This window comes from Spea bombifrons, chromosome 11 (assembly GCF_027358695.1).
Source record: "Spea bombifrons isolate aSpeBom1 chromosome 11, aSpeBom1.2.pri, whole genome shotgun sequence".
In the NCBI taxonomy this organism is placed as follows: Eukaryota; Metazoa; Chordata; class Amphibia; order Anura; family Pelobatidae; genus Spea; species Spea bombifrons.
The window spans coordinates 13,228,594-13,246,654 of record NC_071097.1 but is presented as its reverse complement, the minus strand read 5'-3'; the positions used below and the strand labels follow the sequence as shown (position 1 = coordinate 13,246,654).

Here is an 18,061-nt window from a genome sequence, read left to right as displayed (position 1 = left end):
TTCCAGTCACCCTGTGTCCCCAAGAGCACTCCTGGTTTAAATCCATAGCTCTCTACTATACATTTAATGTATTTTTCTCTGGAACTTGTTCCTCTCCCCTTTCGTTCTCTGTTGGGGCTCATAATTTCTTCCTTTCTCAAGCACCACCTAATCACTGACAACATTCCCTCTGCTGACCTTTTACTTTTTCTTCTAACTCGCCTTGCCAACTGTCTTTCTGAAATTACATCATGGATGGTGTCCCATTATCAGAATGTCAACATCCTCAAGACCGAGTTCCTGGCGCTTCCGCCATCTCTTCCATCCAAAATCCTGGCATTGTTGACACTTGGGGATTACTCTAGCCTTGGTGTAGAGTTAATCTAAATTTTATTAAAGACAGGAGGAAAATACTTGCATAACTTCTATACTACAAAACCTCCAGCAGCAAGGAAATGGTTAACAGAATAAACCAGACAGCCAATCAGGAACAGATAGTGTCCATAAATAACTCCTCAGAACCTGCAACGTCCTCGTCTTTGGTGTGCTGAACAGGTAGCACAAAACAGCAACATTAACCAGACTCGAAAAAGACCATGGACCACACAAACCGATTGCCTGAAAATAATCCGGACAGACTACCCGATGGAATCAAGCTGTGTATGAAACAAAAAACATTGTGAAAGTAAACGGTATACATACTAAGGCAGGCATGTCCAAAGTCCGGCCCGCGGGCCAATTGCGGCCCTCGTTCCGGACTGATACGGCCCCCAAGTGAGCCACGGGACTTGGCGTCATCAGCCGGCGCAGGGAGAAGGAAAGCGCGAGATTTGGGCTTTCCTTCTCCCTGCGCCGGCACACACAGCCACAAGGGCATCTGATAAAGAAATTGTGTAGGGGAGGGTTAGATTTCAACCCTCGTCTACAGTAACTTTAAACAGGGTTCATGTTTGACTGTAGACGAGGGTTGAAATCTAACCATCCCCCAGTAGCGTACCTAGCGGGGGGCGGTCCGCACCGGGTGCCGCTCATCAGAGGGGTGCCAACTTGCCGGCACCCCTCCAGAGACGGACAGTAATGTCCGCCGCTGGAGGAGCAGACTCGCTAGGGAGCGGTATCGGAGGTCTTTAGCAGACCACCGGCTCCCTTGAGTGATTTTAAAATCACTCAAGGGAGCCGGAGGTCTGTTAAAGACCTCCGATACCGATCCCTTGCGATCCGCGCGGCAACAGCTGTTGTGCGCCGGGGTTTGTTGTCAGATCCCGGCGCACAAAACTGAAGCCGCGCCCACCGCTGTCCGTGCCCTCTGAACCCCGTGCCTTCGGAAGAAGACAGAAGAACTGAAGAAGAAGAGGAGCGAAGAGCAGGAAAAGGAGCTGTAACGAGAAAAGATGAAAGGTAGGAAAGCATACAGTGAGAGTGGATTGGTGTATGTGTGTGGATTGGTGTATGTGTGTGGATTGGTGTATATGTGTGGATTGGTGTATGTGTGTGGATTGGTGTATGTGTGTGGATTGGTGTATGTGTGTGGATTGGTATGTGTGTGGATTGGTATGTGTGTTGATTGGTGTATGTGTGTGGATTGGTGTGTGTGTGTGGATTGGTGTGTGTGTGGATTGGTGTGTGTGTGAATTAGTATATGTGTGTGGATTGGTATGTGTGTGTGGATTGGTATGTGTGCGTGGATTGGTATGTGTGTGTGGATTGGTACGTGTGTGTGGATTGGTATGCGTGTGGATTGGTATGCGTGTGGATTGGTAAATGTGTGAGAGTGATGGGTGTTATGCTGTACCATTTCCAATGTATTTTTCATTATATAATTATGCTCTAAAGTACATCATAACTCCCATCACTCTATATTGTTCCATACAGTGGCAGAGCTGGGAGACAGAGGCCTTGCACCCCCACCGCAGGACTCCTGAAAGGTAAGTGAACTTCAAAGAGGGAGAGGGTAGATAGTTAGGAGGGGTAGATATGGAGAAGGGAGTGAGAAGGGGTAGATAGGGCAGAAGGGAGCGATAAGGGGTAGATAGGGCAATCATACTCCTATCATGCCAAGTCTGCGAGTGCCTCCTGGAATCTGGGTATGCCTGGGCATGATAGGAATGTGATTGCTGTTAACAATTATATATATATATATATATATATATATATATATATTGTTATTTAATTGTTTTGTCCTATTTTGGTGTGTTACTTACTTTAAATAAAAGTGTTAGATTTTTTTATGGTGTGTGTGGGGGGGTCATATTCAGTTTCGGCCAGGTAGTTTTAAAGTGTGTGTGGGGGGGTGCCACATACAGGATCCGCCCCGGGTGCCAAATACTCTAGGTACGCCCCTGCCCTCCCCTACACAATTTCTTCATCAGATGCCCTTGTGGCTGTGTGTGCCGGCGCAGGGAGAAGGAAAGCCCAAATCTTGCGATCTCGGACGTCGCTAGATTTGGGCTTTCCTTCTCCCTGCGCCGGCACACACAGCCACAAGGGCATCTGATGAAGAAATTGTAGGCAGTGGCGGAACTACCGGGGTCGCGACTGCGACCGGGCCTTGGAGTTCTGCCAGTCAGTGGGGCCCAAGGGGTGCCGAGCGGTTGCTGAAAACGACCGCTCGGCACCTCTTGGGCCCCCCTGACTGACAGAAATCCAGGACTCCTCTGCTCGCCGCTGCCGCCGCCGCCTGCCTCTGCGCTGCCCAGAGTGCAGTGTTGGAAGCGTGAGGTGTTTGTCTCGGATGCACGTCATATGCCGGCACTCAGCAGTGAAGCGCCGGCACCCGAGACAAACGCCTCACGCTCCCAACACAGGAGTTGACGGTAAGTGACCTACAAAGGGGAGTAGGGAGGGAGTGGGTAGATCGTGAGAAGGGGGGGTAGGGAGGGAGGGAGAGGGTAGATCGTGAGAAGGGGGGTAAGGAGGGAGAGGGTAGATCGTTAGAAGGGGGTAGGGAGGGAGAGGGTAGATCGTGAGAAGGGTAGGGAGGGAGAGGGGAAATTGTGAGAAGGGGGTAGGGAGGGAGAGGGGAGATTGTGAGAAGGAGGGGTAGGGAGGAAGAGGGGAGATTGTGAGAAGGAGGGGTAGGGAGGAAGAGGGGAGATTGTGAGAAGGGGGTAGGGAGGGAGAGGGGAGATTGTGAGAAGGGGGGTAGGGAGGGAGAGGGGAGATTGTGAGAAGGGGGTAGGGAGGGAGAGGGGAGATTGTGAGAAGGGGGGTAGGGAGGGGAGATAGTGAGAAAGGGATAGATGTGGTATGCCGTTTTCAATAAACTTTGCATAAAATAGTTAATTTGCATTTCATTTTAATGGTTCAGAAAATGTCAGGCAAAATGGCCGGCCCTCGCACATGTTCACTTCATCAAATCTGGCACTCTTCGAAAAAGTTTGGACATGCCTGTACTAAGGGGATCCTAAACACAAAGAACGCTTTAGCAGAAACCATCAACATATTTCATATAACATAGAAAAAAAACTGATTTTGTAAACAGCAGGATAAGGGAGAGAAAAAACAGGGTGGGGAAATATTTGTCTCCTGTCTTTAATAAAATTTAGATTAACTCTACACCAAGGCTAGAGTAATCCCCAATTTTATTGCAAGACTGGAGACTTCATATTTGCAATTTTAAAGCTATCCTGTAAACGCAAAAGAAGCGTCTTTGCTTCTCTCTCGGGGTTACCCCGAAACCAGGTAGTTATGTCTGTGTACTGTACACAGGTGCCACCGACCCTTAGCTTGCCCTTGCTCTCATAAAGGGTGCTTAGGGAAGGATCATAAGGTAGGGTGATGAGTAGGACATGGACAGGGTAATGGGTGGGACAGTGGGATGGACACGGGCTGGGCTGATGGTAGCAGCATGGTTGCCGAGGCTTAAACTCTGTACTGGGCCCCAAGATTTCTGATCGTGGCCCTCAACAAAGCATTGCATTTTTAATGGAAGACATGTTTTATTTTGAAATGCTTTAAATATTAAAAATACTTTATATAAATTTGATTTTTGGCTAGTCATGCCGGCAAAAAAATATGATCTAACCCTCTTCAGGCAAAATGATAATTACATCCTTAAACTCACGGATCTTCAAATAGACTTGGAAATATAAAGAAAAACAAGTAACATTTGTTTCATTCCAGACTCTCCAGAAGCTGATCTACCTTATGACATATATATATTTTCTAAAATATCATATCTACAAAAAAAATCTGCTTCAGTATTCTGCAAGATCATTGTTAAGTGGAGGCACACAATAGAGCAAAGCAATACAAAATGGTAAGTCATTGTTATGATTTTGGGATAAAATATTAGCCCTTTTTGTTATTGATTGAACACTAATATTTTAGGTTGTATCACAAATCTATATTGAGAAATGATACATATTTATTTTTTGCTATTGATGTATCTCAAGGTATAAATATAAAATATTACACTAATATGTGAGAAATGTACCCTTTTGAGGTTTTTATGCCTTAGATCATGTTTTACACAAAATAAGTTTTACATTCTAGGTAATATGGATTTAAACATTTATTTAAACAAATAATATATTATAGCAATCTTATAGATTTGTAATTATCATGCTACTGTACTGTAACATTATAACCACCCACCTAATTAAAGGTGATGTTCTTTAATAGCTTTAATAATTACGTCAAAGTGCTGAGTTATATCATTTTATCATCATTTTGCTTTACTTACATTTGGCCATGAAACAGCTTCTCAGTCAATTGTACAATTACTTTTAAGCCCCTGAAAATGTGGGGAGTATATATGAAGACTAATAATATTCCTAAATCGTTCACCCAAAATTGATATAAATATCCTCAAATGAAAGCTCAAAGTCTGTAATTCAATCACAACCACTTTATTTAAAATCCATTTTGGGTTAGTATATAAGAATATTAAAATGACCGTTAGTCGCGCTGATGATGGATACGTTCAAATTTAATAGTAGCAGCAATGAGAAATTGCTACACCTCTTTTTCATCTGCCATGAAGTTCTGTGTCTATCTTGTCTGGTGCATAGTCAAATGCCTTTGTCCCCTTCAATTTGCAAAATAAATACATCACAACATTTATTGACATGTAAAAACATGCACTTAAAAACATGCATATACATCAAAACCTATGCAACAAACCTTGACTACTAGCTGCAACCAAACCAGCCCAGAGAACCCAACTCTACATAGTTACATAGTTACATAGTTACATAGGCTGAAAAAAGACATGCGTCCATCAAGTTCAGCCTTTCCTATATCTGTTAATTTGTTGCTGTTGATCCAAAAGAAGGCAAAAAACCCCGGCTTCACTCTCTAGTGTCCAACTTCCAAAAGAAGGTTTTTCCACAATACTCTCCCATTAAAACCATTCATCAACCAACCAAAAAACCTGCAGGTAATACCCTAGTTGCCAAGTTTGATCCACCTAAACTTGCCTGCCCCACCACACCCCTTAAGGGTTCTTATTGCCCTCCTGCATCCCTGCGCACCAGATATATGTCATATATGCCATTTAATTGTACTCCACCAGAAAATCCTCAGCTGGTCTCCAGCAAAGCGCGCTGGACCACTACACCCCCGTTTCTCAACACAAACCTGAAAACTTGTTTTTTCAGGCATGATTCATAGCTACCACAGAATTCACATAGAGCCAGCAGCACCTCGGAGTAATCCCTGACCATGCAAAAATAAGGCCCGGTGTACAGTTCTGGCTGTGGCCAGGAAAGCCATTCTGCAGCAGTGGATACATGCTGAACCTCCTTCAACGTCTTTATTTCATAATAAATTGTTCCACCTGCTCAGAATGGATTGGTTAGATGCGACGATACACAAAGAAAAAACGGGACGGTTTTATTGGTACCCTATTAAATGTCAAATCAAAGCGACTTTCTGTGACACATCCTGGTTTGGTGCACAACTGCTAATGATCATTGATTTGATGTCAGAGTTTTTTGTTGTTTCTTACTCCGGTTATTTGTCTTGCCTGACTGACCAGGTGGGTGGGAGTTTGGTAGAGTTGGGGGGGGGGATAATCCTGTGACTTCACCCATTTAACGTTCTCCACCTGATTTGTAGCAATGTTGCCCTTTGGTATTCTCTGGGGGAGGGGGACGTATTTGTGGGCAATGTTCCATCTAATTTTTCTTAGTTGGCGCGCGCAGAAAATTTCTCTTGTGCAAAAAGTTTCACAGAGCAAAAATTTTGTGCACACAATATCTGCGCCGCATAAAGTTTCAAAAAAATATTATTTTTTTCTTTTTTGGGGAAAAACTGTTGTGCACACAATTTTTGGACATGTGCGCTCTCTAAAAAAGCTACGTGCGCGCGCACAAGCGCACAGCTTAGAGGGAACACTGCTTGTGGTGTCACGTTTTTGTTGTTTTTGTTGATTTTGTTGCATTCGTATCCGGACGAACATGAAAACGAACACGAATAGTGCATTTTTGTTGTTCAAGCCGAATGCCGAAGAAACAAACACGGCGCAGCAAAACGTACACGAAGACAAAAACGAACAAAACAAAGAATCTTCGTTTCTTCGTATTCGTCTTCCGTTTTCTCAGCGCACCGGCCAATTTTTAGACTTAATAGTAATAAATATACTATGTGTAGTTATGTTTGGATATCTAATTATAAATGTATGTCTTTGCTACTGTAAGAATGTTATGTATTATAGTTTTACTTTTTCCCTTTCATTTTCATGCACTTAACAAGTAATATTAATAGTTGGTTCACAATATGGTAGAAATAAGGCCAGTGTTTTTTGTTTTTGTTATTGTTTTCTAAGTCAGGAGTATTTTCTCTTCATATTGTATCTAGTTAATATATTCTTATTTTAATATTAATTAATTTATTATTTTCATGTTCTGGAGCCAATTCAATAATTGGAGATCAATTCGAAATTGAATATCAGTTGTAACACATTTCTAATGTATTTTGTTCAACTCAAAAGTTTATTGTTACTATAGTCTATGAAATCAAAACTTCAATAAAAATGATTGAAAAAAAAAAGGATATACAGCACTAGTGATATAAACTATATCCCCTTAAGGACAATGAGCGGTCCCTAAACCCATTGAAAACAATGCATTTTGAGCCTGTACATGTACGGGCTTTGTCATTAAGGGGGTATAATATATGAACAATTTCAATGATTTTGTTTACTCACACCAATCTTAACAGTTCATTACAGATCTGACCTTTCTAATTGCATACATTTTTTCCCTTTTAGTTTTTTTCCTGGAAAGTGATTTTATGCTGCACAGCAGTATATGTTTTTTTAGCAGTGCAGTGCAATGCAGATTGCTATGGTTCAAAGCCTTCTCTTGATATTAATGATTTAACTCTTATTAAAGGTAAGACTATAAAAAAATATGCTATATTACAAAATAAGCAAAATGTTCTTCTACCTGTCTCCTAGAGTATTCCACTAACATGGTTCCTTTTTTTGCTGGCTCTGCTATTACTTGTAGTAGGTTTTGGGACAAAGGTTTTAACATTTTTGCAGGGTTTGCTGTCTATCTGTAATTTTCTTCTTTCTCATTTAGTGCACCCACACACATTATATTTTGGGTTTTTTTCGGGACAAGAAGGGCTCTTTATCGTATCATATAATTTGCTATAAAAAATATGGTGAAAAGTTAAAAATCTGACTTTTATTTGACTCCCATCATTATATAGTGATCCAGATACTGATGGTTGCACTGCACAACTCCCATCAATATATACTGAGCCACACAATGACAATGGCACAGCATAACTCCCATCATTAAAGAGTAAGCCAGTCACTGAGGATGATACAGCATATCTCCTATCATTATATACTGAGCCTGCCTCTCTCACACACTCTCACTCACGCTATCTCATATTCTCACTCATGCTCTCTCATATTTCTACACTACCTCACTTTCTTACTTTCGCTCTCATTCTTATTCACATACTCTCACTCACTCATGTTCTCTCACTCACATGCTCTTAGACTTGCTCGCTCTCACATATTCTCACTCACTATTATTCTCTTTTCTTCTCTTATTCACTTTCTCTCACACTCTCTCATGTTCTCTCACACTCACTCACTCACTCACTCTCTCACTACTGGTCTATTACACTCTCACTCACATGCTCTCTCACTCTCTCTCTCTCTCTCTCGCTCTCTCTCATTGTCTCCCTACATTCTCTGCCAACCACTTCCAAGTCCCTGTCTTTTTTGCTGCAGCTCCATTTCTTCCCTTCTTTTTTCTGTCTTATTTCTTCTGTTCTCTTCTTCTTGTACCAGCTCTGCTGACCAAGTCCTCATGGAGCACTTCCTCAAAAGGGCAGAAGAGGGTTTTTGCAGAGGACTCAGTAAAGATTGTCTGAGGGCCATCCCTGATCTCTTCAGCATCTGTGGCCCTCCCACAATCCGTACTGAGTCTCTGCAGCTCAGTGAAGTAAAATTTTGTCAGGACAGTGCCTAAAAAATCAGGACCGTCCTGGTCTGCTGTTCTCTCTGTTGAAAGACTGAATGAGGTGGGTTACTGCAATAAAAGGATTTTACTTACCCAGTCTACCTGAACTAGACCAGGCAACGACCAGCAGTCATGCTCTACTTTTCTCTTTAGTCCAGGGGGGCCTTCATGTGAATCCCTTAACATGCCTGTGTTAAAAAAAATCCTCTATCTTTCTCCAGGTTTTTCCATACTCTTTGCCCACATTGGGTCCCTTTTGCAGCTGTAATTAAAATACACTATATATTCTTAAACTCCAATTTCAGAATAACCTTTGTTTCTGTTCTGAAGAAGAGTAAATCTTGTAGTTTGTTAACCTATGGACTTTTTATTAGAATGCAGAGATGTGGATGGCAAAGTCCATAACGATGGAGAAAAGTGGACTCATGATTGCTACCTGTGTGAATGCCTTAATGGAAATATGAGATGCTGCAGCAGGTGGGTGTATACATGAATTAATATTTTCTTATATCCCAGGCTTGACATATATGTAAAATACAAGCAATGTCAAATGTTTACTTTACTTTTGTATGCTTGGCTTCATATGTGTGCATTTCTCAGTATTTGGAAATACTGAGAAACCTAAATGTTTATTATATCTTAAACAATATAAAAAGAGAATTTTTTAAATAAATTGTGCACATTTACATTTCTTTCTTATGTCATCTATGTCATTTAGCAGACATAACTTTTTGAGATTACTCAAGAGTTTGCTTTAACATTCTTAAAATTATTGAGTTGTTGGAAGCATAATAACGACATCATGTACCCCGAGTATAACACTATCTTTGAAAGGATTTCAATAAAAAAAAACTTACTGTAGACTTTTTGTACAAAATTTTTATTTAGTTTTTGCAGCTTTCATAACATTTTGCTCAGACAAAATTCAGGGGGCCTTTTTGTAAGGGGAGGTCCCTGACACATTCTGGACTCAACTTTCACCTGCAGCAGCACCATCTGAAAATAAAGAAAGAGATCCACACTTGGTTTTGCACTGGAGGACCACCAGCAGCAGCAAAAGCAGCACTCTATGGGACTCAATTTTGCCAAAAATCAGACCACTTTGATTAATTGATCCCTCAGAGTAAGGAAGGAAGCAGCAGTAGTGGCAACAGCAGTAGTAGCAGGTACTGGGAGTAGGTAGGCACTGGTACATATCCAGATCCACCAAACAAGAGACTACATTTCTCCCAAAATTATACAAATATTTATTCCTCAGAGTAATGAAGGAAATTGAGCTGCAGCAGCAGAGGCACAACAGGGCACAGGGCAGGCACTGGCACCGAGACTGAAGCCCTCCCATATTAGAAACAAAAACAAGAATCGATCCAGAGTAAGGAAGGGCATTGAGGCACAGGGCCTAATTTTTATAACCAATATTTATCCATGAAGAATAATATACAACAAGATAGAAAGACAATACAAAATAGTTTGTGTTGTCCACTAGGACACTAGGTTTGGCTAGAGGCGTAAAAGGGTAAGTGTGTTAATCAACTAAACTCTACTCAAGAACAGAACATTCTCGCACTCCAACTCTTATCAGTCTGTAACTGCTGCTACTGTCAAGTAAAAATGGCGTCAGCACACTTATATATCTAATACTTGCTTTTCCCTTTGTAAATGCTGATTGGCCAGAGTAAAAACAAGTAAAGAATTACTCCCATAGGCTGTTTGACCCATCAATCACAGCCATAACCATCAATGAGAGACCACTAATTTTTTTCTGCTACTTCTATCTAACTGTCATTGATATAGAAACATAGAAAGTAACGGCAGATAAGAACCAGTAGGCCCATCCAGTCTACCCATATGTATATCCATACATATATCCACCAACATACAGTCCCTTCCCCAGTTTACCTCATCAAGGAGCGCCAAAATGGCTTGTAATGGCATCAAAACGGATTTTAATGACAGCAGCTACATATGGCGATGAATAGATGACTCATAACAAAATTTCATCACTTTTGCTATTTTGTTTGTTATTGGAGATTTTTACAGACATAATATTCATTAACAAAACAAGTTTGTCCAAATTTTGAATACACAAGTCTAATAAGACCTGTTTGGGGTCAGGGGTACCCTTTTCAGAGAATTCAGATGAAATGCCTAAGCAAGCATGATAGTATGTTTTTCTTTTACTTTTTCTTTTATTAAATCTGTGATTTGTAGTGTAGATGCCCCATAAGCATTTTCCATTATGTCCCGTGAAATCCTGAAATCAATATGCCTTCTTTTCTCCAGAAACTACCCAGGGCTATATTCTAAAGAAGATGGATACATGTTATGAAGCAACATTTTAATTGAAGTATTTTATTTTCTAGTTTTATGACACCATCTGCATATGATACGGAATTGTGTAAAAAACTCTTCCATAGGGAAACCTGCACATACGAAGTTGTGAAGAAGGACAACCCATCGGAAGTATGTGTAGTGGATGCATATGTTTAAACACAAGTGGAAACCATACTACGCATTTATGTTCCACAATGCAAACACTTCAAAATACAAATGCTAAAAATGTATTTTAAAAAAAAATTAACTTTTAGCTAAAGCTATTAGATTACAGGAATTTTAAGGCTACTCATATACTATAGTAGTGTATTAAGGGTGTTCTAAAATGTTTTGTTATACTAAAGACTCAGGTAAAAGGTGTCCCTGCCCAACCAGACCCAACCACGGAAAAGGGTACATCAGCATCCCATGGAGACCAAGGCTAGCATGACAGTGAGTGCCAGGACATTTCCTGAGGCTAAATGAGTTATGCTTCTAGTTTGGGGCAGGGCCAGGTGCATGTCTTGTAGAGTACCCTTCTTTTGGTATTGGTATTGATATTCATGCTATTGATGCACGACTCATAGTTGCCAACTATTTTGTTTTTTTCCGGGGACAGTCCTGGGATTTGGGAGCTCGTCCCGGTACTTGTCCCAGGAAATCATCAGCTGCGAGTGCCTGGTGGGAAAAAAAAACTGAATCCATGATCGCCTCCCAAACACTTCCATGTCCCAGTCTCCTTTCCTGCAGCTCCGCCTTTTCTCTTGTTCTTATGTCTTCTTTCTATGTCCGCTTCTCCCTTGTAACAGCTCTGTGAACCAGGCCTCCTGGAGCCACAGATTCAGTGTCTCCCCCTTCCACCAATTGAGGGAGAGGAAGTGCCCAGAAACCTTGCCCTTTCGTGGAAGTGCTCCGGGAGGCCTGCTCACAGAGCTGTTACCTGACAGAAGCTGAATTGTGGGAAAGGAGATAGGGACTCAAAAGCGATTCGCCGAGAAGGTAGGGAGACACTGAAGAAACAGTATAAGAGAGAGTGTGAGAACAGGGGTGTAACTAAAACCACAGTGCTCCCAGACAGATTATCAGTGCCATTTTAGCCCCAGAACAGCTTGTCTGTGCATCTTTCAACCAAACACCTTGTCATTGCCCCCAACCAGGCTGCCTGTGCCATCTTTGCCCACAAACAGCCTGAATGTGCCATTTTTGCCACCAGCTTGTCAGTTCCCCGAACAGTCTGCTTGTGCCATCTTTGTCCCCAAGTAGCTTGTCAATGCCCTTTTCTCATAATTTCTTGACTACCTTATTATCTCTCCCCTATCTGTCCATTTCTTCCCTTTCTAATTACACCCTTTATCGTTCACCTTCTCTTTGATACCCTGCTTTTTTATTATCTTCCCTATTTGTCATTGCCTCATCATTTCATTTATTGGTACAGCAGGTATCAGTGCCAAAAGCAGGTTATAAAATTACAATTTATTCGCAATAATTTTGATACAATAAATATGATTAAGGAAAACACAATAAAATTGTATTTTGGTTGTGATCAACATGATTTCTTGAATAAAACAGCTGTTACGGAGTAATCCTGACTTCCTCAATGGATAACAATAAAACAATTCACAGGAACACCGGAAACAATTCGCTGGCAAGTGCTCACCAAAGAATGGTCATAAACACAGAACTTGTACATAACAAGTTCTGTGTTTATGACCATTCTTTGGTGAGCACTTTCTAGCGAATTGTTTATTCAGATGGGACCATCTTCAGTCAATACACTGTTGAATTGAAATACATTGTATCCAGCAGACACGCAAGGCTCCTCATATTGCTGATGGCTATTTTGCGCCTTCCTCAGTGGATAAGCCAGTGGCACAATAACATATCTAACAAAGAAACACTACATTGCTGGTGTTAATGTGTGTGAGAGCAAAGAAGTCTTGGAGTAGTTCAATACTATACCTCTCTAGATTGTAAGCTCATTTGAGCAGGGCCCTCCTCACCTGTTGTCTCTGTAAGTCAAATTGTTATGTTACATACTACTTGTTATGTCCTGTCCACCCATTGTACAGCGCTACGGAATTTGATGGCGCTATATGAAACAATAAATAATAATAATATATCTAGAATGACAGAAAGTTTTAAATGGTCCACTCACATGTGTAATCTGCCTTTCCTAATTAGGAAAGGATCCTCATCAGGTGGTGCAATATAGGTTGTTTCTGCACACCGCTCATTGGTTCCAGAGAAAATAGTCACTTTCTCCATTGGCCATCTTATTTAATATGCTCAGTGAGAGGTGGGCGCGTTTACACTCCCACTGCTTATTGGTTGTTTGGTGTGAATACTTTTGTAATTTGTCTTAGTGCTTTATAATTTCCTCTTGCTGCTTACAGGATAAAAGGTCCATCAAAGTCAGTCTCTTTGGTTTGGGTCCCTGTGACAGGAGATGGTCTCGAGATTGTAGATGCCAGTGAGGTTCTACCGCCATCTTCACCAACTCTGTGAGCCATGCCTGCCATGGTTAGTTCAGTGCAATAACAATTGCCTGTACTTTCTTGAGGCATATCTGTCTGAAAACTTGAGGTAGCAGTGGAATGGAGGGAAAGATATATGCTATAGGGCAGGGGTGTCCAAGTTTTTTCCGCAGTGGGCCACTTCATCAGAATTGTATACGTGCGAGGGCCGCACTCATTTTTCACTGTAATTTTTAGCCTTTAATAAGATATGCAGATTAAAATAACAAAAATGACACAAAACCTTTACTTTTCATCTCACTGATTTCTGGGCCTAGAAAGTTTTGTGACTACAAATTCAGGATTCTGGATAAGTAAAAATGAAATAGTTCTATTTATTCTAGGGATGTTATTGAGGTGGTGCTGCAAAGACACAGGAACAAACTCCCCAAAATGTTCCAAATGAAATACAATCCAAACCACACAAGTGTCTGCGCACCCAAATAATAAGTGAGTAAATTATTTGTGCAACACAAAAATAATATGTACAAATATCTTCCAGCGAGAGTTCCCACACACAGTATCCAAAAGGCTCATATATAAAGGGAAGAAAAAAAAGAAAGAAACAAATTATGGTGTAGTATATCAAAGTAGGGCTCAAAAAATGCTATTAAGCAGATCGGACCCTTACAGTTTAAATGCCCATACATAGAGTGTGATGATCTCCTTAGGAGTTTCTTTATCCCATACTGGTACTTGTAGATAAAGAAGGTAGGCAGTGGAGGGGAGTAGATAAAAACAATAATTTTAATGTATAAAAGAAAGGCAAACTTGTTGTCCTCCGTTTCGGATGTTACAGAGTCCAGGCTTCAAACTTCGTAGCAGCGCTACCACAAACAGACGCCGTCTTAGTCCTCTGATCCACTTCCGTAATGCTACTCCTCCTCCCAATGTCGTCAACACGCACTACGCGTTTCGCTTATAACTTCGTGCATGCTCTTGACGCTCTGCCTACTGGTTTATAAAGCAGCCGGTGTGTCCTAATTGGTGTAAGGCCGCTGAAGAAATCAAACAGCTGATGCCAATAATTCGTTTCAGGTGAGTATGCACTATGATTTGTTTAATTTAACCCCTATGTACGTGTCCTGTATACACATACAAATTCTCTTAAAAAATACATATATATAAAACTTACATACAATGAATGCATATAAAACCCCCACATAGGTTAATCCATATATCTATATCTACAGGGTACTCAGGAATCATAAATTAAATATAAATATAAAATATATATATATAAGTATACTTATGTTTATAAAATATGAAGTATTTAAAAATACATATGAAAATCCGACTATCGATATTCAAAAATTCCTCCTCTCATCTCCACAATATTCTGGATAAATATAAATAAATAAATAAATAAATAGATAGATAAGAATACATATTACAAAAAATTACACAATTCAAAATCGCTGTTTAACCCATTAGGAGTCAAGGTCTTAAGTCTAAACATCCATTCCATCTCCTGTTGTCCCAACTTCTTAATGAAATCCTCCCCTCTCCAAAATTTGCCAACCTGTGTTATGCCAATAAATTCAAGATCTTTTGGATCTTTGTTATGATGGGTTAAAAAGTGAATAGGAACACTATGTTTATCGTATCCATTTCTGATATTTCTCTGATGTTCTTCTACTCTAGTGTATAGAGGTCTGGTCGTGCATCTCACATGTTGTAGTCCCACAGGGACACACAACTCAGTAAATATATCACGAGTGACAAGTAATTTGTTTTTTAATATTATATTTCAAATTTGTGATATTTGGTTTAAACTCAGTTATCTTATTGTTGCCCTTCGTTGCAGTTCTGCAGGCCAAACAAAGTCCACATTTGAAAAAAACATTAGTGCTAGTTAAAAAAATTATCTTCATTAACTAGTTGTTTTTCCTCCTTAAAGTAACTCTTCACCAATTTATCCTTTATTTTAGGTGCTCCCCTGAATACTACCTCTTAAGTCATGATCTTTTTGTAGCAGGTTCCAATGTCGTTTGATGATTTTCTTTAATTTCCCCCCTGCTCCGTTATAATCCAAAATAAGAGGCACCTTATTTGACATTTGCTGGCTTTTCCTTTTATATATGGGATATAGGATATCTTTTTGTTCTCTTATGGCCACTTCATAACATGATTCAGATGTTGTGGATCATATTTCTTCTCAATAAAAGAATCCCTAACTATTGTGGCTTGTGTAATGTATTGTTCTTGATCTGTACAGTCCCTTCTTATTCTTGTGAATTGACTTTTAGGGATATTCTTAAGCCAAGGAGTGTAGGACATACTCACAGACTGACCAGAAGTCCAAAAAATGCACAACCTCACAAAGGTGGCTTTTAGCTCCCAAATATCCCGACAAACCCATGCATGGGGGTACACTGAACACATATTGTCGTGGTGTTTGGCTGTGGCATATACAAGGAACTATAAATTCATATCTAATGTAGGATGTGCCTGGGAAAATCCCCCACAAAAAATACTACTGCAAACTTTGATAATGGCTGGTGGTAAAATGTGTGCATGGAAAGAGTTAACATCTTTGGCTGGCTTCAAATAGCACATGGGGGCAGAATGACCAGATTTGGAAAAAAATGGTTTTCAAATAGCAAACTAGCGAGTTTTTTTCATTGGCTGCTCATTAGCTTTTATTTTCTGAATTTTACCATATTATATACTTTTTACAGAAAATTATATGATACAATGAAAATAATGGCATCTAAAAAAGCCCTTGTCCTGAAAAAAAGAATATATATATATATATATATATATATATATATATATATATATATATATGTATATAACTCGTGTGGATATAGTAATTGAGAAAGAAGAAAATTACAGCTAAACATGAGCACCACAGAAATGCCACCTCCTCTGGTGCCTCCCCCGCCTGGCTCTGGACCTCCAGACCTCGTACCAAGCCTGCTACCTGTCTGCAAGTTAAAACGCGTGGCCGATCGCATAACCAACCACGCACCATACTGAGGAAACAGCTCCACCGTGCGGCCGACTGAACTTGCGTCCCAGGTGTGACGCACACTTATGACCTTGGGTGACCCCTGCTTACAGGAAGGGCCTTGCTCTTAGTCCCTATTTAAGGGTCACTTGCTGTTTGGTTTCTGATTCTGCTCTTGGTTTGGATTTCTGGCATTGACACGGCTTGGTGACTGCGCTCCTGGTTCTGATCTGGCTTCGAATTACTTTCCTGGGTTGACCCGGTCTGTTGACAACGCTACTTTGAACGTTACAGAATATCTAGCAATTAGAGACCCAATAGGCTCAGCTTACAACACTTGTATGGATTTATACTACCACGAATGTAACTAGAAACCACAGGGCCCTGGTGTGAAAATTACTCCAGATCCCCACTTCACCAAGCAACATGTGGCATCTTTGCCAACTAAAAATCTTGTGAACACCACATTTGCCCCAAACAGCTTGTGAGTTCCTTTGCCCCGAGCAGCTTATTAGTGCCATCCTAACTCCCAAACAGCCTGTTTGGACCATCTTTGCCCCCAGCTTGTCACACACTATCTCATCACATCCATGCTCACACATAAACACCTACACAGCCATGATCACACACACAATTACACATCCATGCTAACAAACACAATTATACATGAATACACACACGCACACACATAATTACACTTCCATTCTCACACACACACACACAATATTCATCAATGCTCTCTCACACACACAATTACACATCCATGCTGTTAGGTCTTACCTGTCCATGCGTCCCACGACGTCTCAACTCCACTCTCTGCAGGCTGCTCCTGCGGCAGCTTTCCCCAATGGCAACGAGCAGCCATCTGGGAATGTCCGGTCACGTGAAGTCGTGTCTACTTGAATACAGGAGTGACACACATTTGTGATCTCGCATAACCCTGCCTGACCTCCTGTGTTCTATTTTGAACTTGTTTAACCGTTGTGACCCGGATTGCTTGACCTTGCTTCTTGTCTCCTGATTTGGCTTGTTACCGTGATCTCCTGGTAATGACCCGGCCTGTTGACCTACTCCTAGTCTTCTGATATGGCTACTGTCTGACCTTTCAGTCTGGTTACATGTATCTGAACTACTCTGCTCCACAGGATCACACATACACACAATTACACATCCATGCTCACAAACTTGATTTCCATGACGGCAGGGCTGCTTCTTTGTTTTCCCACTTATATGCTAAGGGGGGCAGGCTCCTGACCCATTTTTTAACAGATGGTACCGGGACATTACTTTCATACGAAGGACTTCTGACTAAATTCTACCCCATTCCTATTCATAGGTTGCATTTCCTACAAATCTCCAGTTACACTTCTAAAATTCTCTCCCGCCTTTCTCCATCTGACATTAACAATAGACTAGATAAACAGACCCTACTCTTGCAGACTGGTCCTACCTCTGTCTCCTGACTGTACAGTTTAATTCGCCCGTTGATTGATCTTGAGACCTCGACTCAGGGCCTTGCTAAATGGCGGCTGGACCTCCCAGACCTTACGACGGACTGCCTGATTGACGCCACTGTTAGGGCTACCAGGATATTAGTCTCTAAATCCTATTCTGAAATGTTTTTGAAATTGTTACATAGGGCCTACCTTCCCCCAAAGCTATGGAAACTAGTGCACATGGCGGCAGATTCCCACTGCCCGAAATGTCTTCATCCTGACGCAGACTTAATGCACTGCCTTTGGCTCTGTCCCCAAATTCAGGTTTTCTGGGCTTCCATTCATGATTTTGTCACTACATCGTTGAAACTGCCTCTTACTATGACCCCCGAATGGGCTTTATTTGGCATTTTTTCCTCCACCGATACCTGTCGACTT

At 41.0% G+C, this 18,061-nt stretch overlaps 2 protein-coding genes across 2 annotated transcripts in view; one reads left to right on the top strand and one right to left on the bottom strand.

Annotated features, from left to right (window-relative positions):
• MARCHF8 (membrane associated ring-CH-type finger 8) overlaps positions 1 to 18,061 on the bottom strand; it is a 169,378-nt gene that overhangs the window by 146,706 nt on the left and 4,611 nt on the right. The gene's annotated exons all lie outside the window — the stretch shown is intronic.
• On the top strand, positions 4,112 to 10,977 carry LOC128469489 (beta-microseminoprotein-like). Its single transcript, XM_053451329.1, has 4 exons — positions 4,112 to 4,237; positions 7,193 to 7,316; positions 8,783 to 8,885; positions 10,772 to 10,977. The coding sequence occupies exons 1-4, from the start codon at positions 4,235 to 4,237 to the stop codon at positions 10,896 to 10,898; spliced, it is 357 nt and encodes a 118-aa protein (XP_053307304.1). The 5' UTR covers positions 4,112 to 4,234; the 3' UTR covers positions 10,899 to 10,977.